The sequence below is a fragment of the Centruroides sculpturatus genome, unplaced genomic scaffold (assembly GCF_000671375.1).
Source record: "Centruroides sculpturatus isolate CEXI.00-Female unplaced genomic scaffold, Cexi_2.0 scaffold850, whole genome shotgun sequence".
NCBI lineage: Eukaryota > Metazoa > Arthropoda > Arachnida > Scorpiones > Buthidae > Centruroides > Centruroides sculpturatus.
Window position 1 is genome coordinate 213,282 of NW_019385036.1, and position 6,000 is coordinate 219,281.

At 30.4% G+C, this 6,000-nt stretch overlaps 1 protein-coding gene across 2 annotated transcripts in view; it reads right to left on the reverse strand.

The window, feature by feature from the left end:
- The window catches only part of LOC111633717 (arfGAP with SH3 domain, ANK repeat and PH domain-containing protein-like), an 80,232-nt gene that overhangs the window by 36,496 nt on the left and 37,736 nt on the right, over positions 1–6,000 (reverse strand). For both annotated transcript variants that reach the window (XM_023378328.1, XM_023378329.1), the window contains exon 4: positions 3,839–4,010. In XM_023378328.1, the coding sequence (XP_023234096.1) occupies positions 3,839–4,010 (172 nt within the window). The remainder of the gene's footprint in view (positions 1–3,838; positions 4,011–6,000) is intronic.

A 6,000-nucleotide genomic window follows, 5' to 3' on the forward strand; every position in this document is an offset into this window, starting at 1 on the left:
CAAAATTGTGGAAAAAAAATTGTAAAAATAACATAAAAAGCAGAAATTAACACTTTCAGCAAGAGCCACATGTAACTCAAAAAGTGCCACATTTGCCCATGTCTGGCATATGCGATATATGAGGAATAGACACCATTAACAAGAAAATCAAAAATTTAATGAATAACAATTAAACAATTACATAGACAGAAAATCAAATATTACGTTTAATAAGGCTAACTAAACTCTTGCATACAATTTTAGAGGGCCGAGAGAGAGTTTACACCGATTTCGATATCATACCTCTTTCCTATAAATTCTGAGGTCTGAACAGGGATCCTTTCTTGGAAACTTTTACACCAATTAATAGTTTCCACCCGACTACTATAAGGATCACTGATTACAATGTGACTGTGCCCAAGTTCAAACGTTCGGAGAGAGACTGCCACAGAGGGGATGTATTAGTCTTATATTCAGATCAGCCTGGAAAAATTGTCACGTGATTAGGTGTTGTCATAGACAAAAGTTGCTTTTGGTAGGTGAAGGGTCATAGATGTTCCTGGGACAATGAGAAGATGGTGAAATCGAATGCCAACTGTATTCTTTGATAACTGCAATGTTAGACCATGTTTGTATGGGCAAACGTTGACATTCTCGAAGGAGTATTATAAACTTTTAGCAGTTGTTGACAATAAGGATGACATTCTATCCCTTTTTCCAGCAATGTTATTTTAAATATCGTGTTAAAACATTAAGTTAAAATTTTGAGAAAATTAAGCAAAATATCCTTTAAAATTTCTGAATCTCACACTGTTATCCACTTCCAGTTCTAATTGCTGTGCCATATTCATGCACATCTCTGTAGCTGTGCATTTGTCGTTCTTTTTCAGTTAAATGCCTAAAATCATCAACGATTTCTGAGCAGAGTTTCATCCATTGTTGTTTGCTTGACTTCATCCCATGCCACCTAAATGTTTTTAATGGCATTGAGGATGTTGCAGTTCTTCCAGAAATCACATAGGGTTATTCCCTTACTGCTAACAATGGCCTTGATTGCTTGGGAAAACAGCAATCAAGATTTTTTAAGATTTATATTTTACATAACTGCAAATTTATGTAAGTCATGTGTTACATAACTCGGGGTATTACTGTAATTTAAATCCAAATGAACTTCTGTAAGTTGTTAGTCATAAATCATGGCCTGATTTTCTATGTATTTTAATCAAACTGATGCCTTGCTTTAAATTGATGATAATGAGCTTAGAGTAACAGTCACGTTTTGTAAGAAATACTATGTTATAAGGTATATTAATATGATGTTAATTATTCAGTATAATAAACCTTGCCATTCTGATCATTTGTTATGTATTAACTTAAAAAGAAGTTTCTTGTTTTGATTCTTTTCTTTTTTTAAGGATTATGTAAATTAGTATTATGGACTGACACAATTTATACATTCAGAATAATTGTTGTGTTCCTGTTTCAAATTATCACAAAATGCGATTCTAACTTAGCTAGCTTTTTTAAGAACACTGCAATAATGCAAATTATACTGTATTAGTTTCCAATAATGTTAATAAATATGAATTAAACAATGTTAAAAATAGAAATTAATAAAATATTTGTAATTTATTGTCTTATAGATTATTTAATATTTACAGTAAATTATTTTAAATTTATAAAACTTATGTAAACAGGAAGGTATCAACACTACATTTTCAAAAAGTATTTAAAACTGATAATTAATCAAATACAGTAAACTATTGTTAGCTTCAACTCTGTTTAGCATCACTTATCAGCAGAAATCCTATATTTCAGTGTACACTGAACTCTGCTTATGTAAAATATGATTTATAGTTATCAACAACTGTTTTTCTAGTGTAAAGTATGTAGACAGTGTACTAAATTATATTAGTTAACATCAACATCCTTTTCCATTTACCTGCTAAAATTCATATTATTCTTTTCATAAAGTTTCAACAAAATTAAGGATATTCAGCTGATTTTTATTTATTCAAAATTTTTGGCGATCTCTTCAGAAGCTTTAAAAAGTTTCACCTGATAACAGGCATATTATGAAAATACTGCACGTCCTTTTGTTGTACTTTTGTTTAAAGATTTCTATTTTTAAAATATGTACAAGTAATGAGGAACAAGAAAGCCATAGTGAATATAACAGATCCTACTTCAAAAGATGTTCTTCTTACTGTCAACTATCTTCACTGCTAAAATCAAACTCAAGAAAATTGAATATACACTTACATTGGTAAATTAATCAAATCTATATATATATATATATATATATAAATGGACACGTATGTCCCTATATTTCACTTTTCCGCAAAAACTACACATCGCACGTGAATGGTGTTTGTATGTGGTGGTAGCCCCCCAAGTCTCCATTCGTGCATAGGGGTGGTTGCGTCTCGATAGCTATAAGGGTGCGGGAGATATGAGACTGAAAGTGGTTGAAAGTGGCTTTCTATTTCGAATGTTTTGTTCGAATTTGTTCAAATTAAATTCGAACATAAAATTCGAATATTGGTTCGATTATAGAACGATTGTAAATGTTCCAGAAACGTTGAAAATAGTTCGTTTGACTTGACGTGAACAGGAGACGTTCAGAAATAGAATTGGGACTGGGAAGTGTTAATATAAAGCGGCATGCAAGATTTACAGGCGGTTTTTTGCGCTTTTGCGGGAAACCTAATTCTTGCATTTTGTGAAAATGGGTAAGATTGGCTATAATGTAATTATCTTAATCTTCACTATCGTTACTTTTTTAAAAACCCAGCGAAGCAGGTCCTTGCAGCTAGATTCTAGATTACTTAGAAAAACAGTCTTTTATATATATATAAAAACTATATTACATACAAATGTACGAACAAATAAAAACCCAGCGAAGCGGGTCCTTGCAGCAAGTTAGTTAATATAATGTCTCCTCGATCTCTGAATCAGACCCCTTATGCGTGTTAATCCGCGTATCTAAATTCGATTAACTGGTATCTAGGAATCCTGACAGAAGGAAAAGGGTGATTACACGATCATCTAATTCCGATTTAAATTAACTTGTTAGTTGAAGCCCTCCACACTCGTTTCCCTAAGTTCGGGAAAAGGCCATTCTTAAGGACGACCGAGAACTATTCTCACGGAATAGATTGCTGATTAAGTGGTACTAGCTATCTTAGTAGATAAATACCCCCGGCTGATCTCACACTATATTCCAAAAGCTTCCAGAAATAAATCTTTAGGCCATCAAAACCATTGTACGGCAATTAATGACAATCCTTTTACATTTCGATATTTAATTTGTCAAAGAAACGATATCTGTTTTTATCTAAAGTTATCAACAAACAAAGCTTCCACCACTCGAATTGAAAAGCCCTCTAAACCTCCTGTCGAATGAGTCTAGAAAATAGGTCAAATAACTTGTACATTAATAAAACCATACATAAGAAATTATGTCAATTTTCATAAGAGGTTTCTTTAAAAAAAATTTTTTTAGTCCGTCTTGTTACATGTATCTAAAGTTTATTTTGGTGTTTTTCTACAATTGTATAAATAAAAACTTTATCTAAGAATAGAAATTGTAGTCTTATCTATCATTATAGATTTAGGAAAATATTACAATATCTATGCAGTATAGCATCCTTTGAGACCAGAATTGCACAATACTCACTAAATTCAGAGAATGACACGAATGAGAATTACTGTGAATACTTCTAATAAACTTAAAGAATATGACTGTTGATGATATCAGATTTTTGTGGCATAATGTACTTTGTATATTATCATTCTTTCACTTGTTTTAGCAAATATTTTCTAAATATTCTATAAAACAAGAAAAATAAAAACTTACTGATTGGTTTTTTGCTTTGAGGTGGCGGTGGAGGCGGCATAGGTCTCGTTGGAAGATGTGGGCTTTGTTTAACTCCTTCACTTATAGAACTAGATCTGCTTGTAGGAGATTCATTGCCTACTACACTGGATGGTCGTGAACGACAACGCCTTTCAGGTGTAATTTGGCCACCCTAAAATTGAAAACTTTATAATAAATTTATCAAAAAACATATATTAATTCAAATAAAGTTTTTTTTAAAAATCACAAAATATAACAAAAATAAACTTTATGAAACTAGAAATTATTACTATTTTTTTTTAATAATGATATTTGAGTTTTATTTAAGAAATTTAAACATTTCAATATTTATAGTATTTTATAATGTTTAATTACCAGTTAAATTTTAATAAATAAATAATACCTAATTTATTAAATGTTAAAAATGCAAAAAACAGTTTAATATAAAATAATAAAGCCCAATTTTCTAATGTCTAAATATCTACAAGCTGAAATTTCAGGCATTTATTAGACTAATTAATAATTAATTTAATCAATTAAACTAATTTGATGGAAGTTACTTCTCACCTGGTACTGGTCCAATTTACTTAATATAAACACACATAAAAACCTTTACTTGACCAGTAAAGGTTTTTATGTGTGTTTATACTAACCTTATAACCTTTATACTAACCAGTAAAGGTTTTTATGTGTGTTTATACTAACCTTATAACCTTTATACTAACCAGTAAAGGTTTTTATGTGTGTTTATACTAACCTTACACACATAAAAACCTTTACTGGTCAAGTAAAGGTTTTTATGTGTGTTTATACTAATTTGATGGGTAAGTTAGGTGGTTAGGATGCACCTTGTGTTAACATTAATTATAAATTAATTTTTGTCAGTAGTGTGTTAGGCATAAATATATTCAGTTGAATCCTGTTTATACATTTTTCATAGAAACTGAGAAAAATATTGTATAAGTGAGAAAAACATACAAGTAAAACTACTTTTGAATTTCTTTTAGAGTGAATATAATTGTCACAAAAGTATGATCTGGCACAAATTAATACTGTACAACTGAATAAGAACATGTAATTCTTAACAAATAAGTTTCATATTACTATGTTTATAATACATTTGAATAACATAAAAGGAAAAGTATGACAGTGTAAAATTAAGCTCTTTACTTTGAGAAAAATTGATTGAGTTTTATTTGTTCTACATGGACTTGTTTCCATCTACCAAAACTCCAGTCACTTGAAAGAATGAATAGTCATTCTAAAGCCATGGTTCCCAAACTTCTTATGCCCACAGATCCCTTCTCACAGCAAAAACCCGACCATAAACCCCCAAGTGTAATAACTTTACAAACTACATAATAGCAAAATTACAAATTTTACTTTGATGTCTTAATGGTGAATGGTGATGTAAAAATAAAATATAAATAAAACATTTTGATATTTAAAGTACAGTGGAACCTCTACATTATATTCATCACATTTTGATGACCCCCCCATATTCGTTAGTATTTTCTGTATTCGTCAGCATTCCTAACATTAGCAGTGATGCTACAATTGCAAGCCTGCACTAATCAGCTAGCCATGTTATTGTTGCCAATTAAGCTAATTTTTTGTTAGATTTAGTAGATTTATGAACAATCTAGCTATGCATGTTGTTGTTAATTGTCTACTTGGACTTTACTTATTAATAGGACTTAATACTGGTGTTTAAAGATTGGCACAGCAATGAGAGTTAGTTCAGGAAAGAACAAAATTTCTTTATTATATCACCTGTAGTAATAATTTCTGTACACATATTATATGTGTTTCAGGCTAGCATGCCCCTCATCAGCAGTACTACTACCATACACTAAAAAGGTAACAACAATAAAACAAATAAGTTTTATTGTTTGTTACCTTTTTAGTGTATGGTATATGGTTAAATAAGTTTTATTTGTTTTATTGTTGTTACCTTTTTAGTGTATAGTAGTAGTACTGCTGATGAGGGGCATGCTAGCCCGAAACACGTATAATATGTGTACAGAAATTATTACTACAGGTGATATAATAAAGAAATTTTGTTCTTTCCTGAACTAACTCTCATTGCTGTGCCAATCTTTAAACACCAGTATTAAGTCCTATTAATAAGTAAAGTCCAAGTAGACAATTAACAATAACAT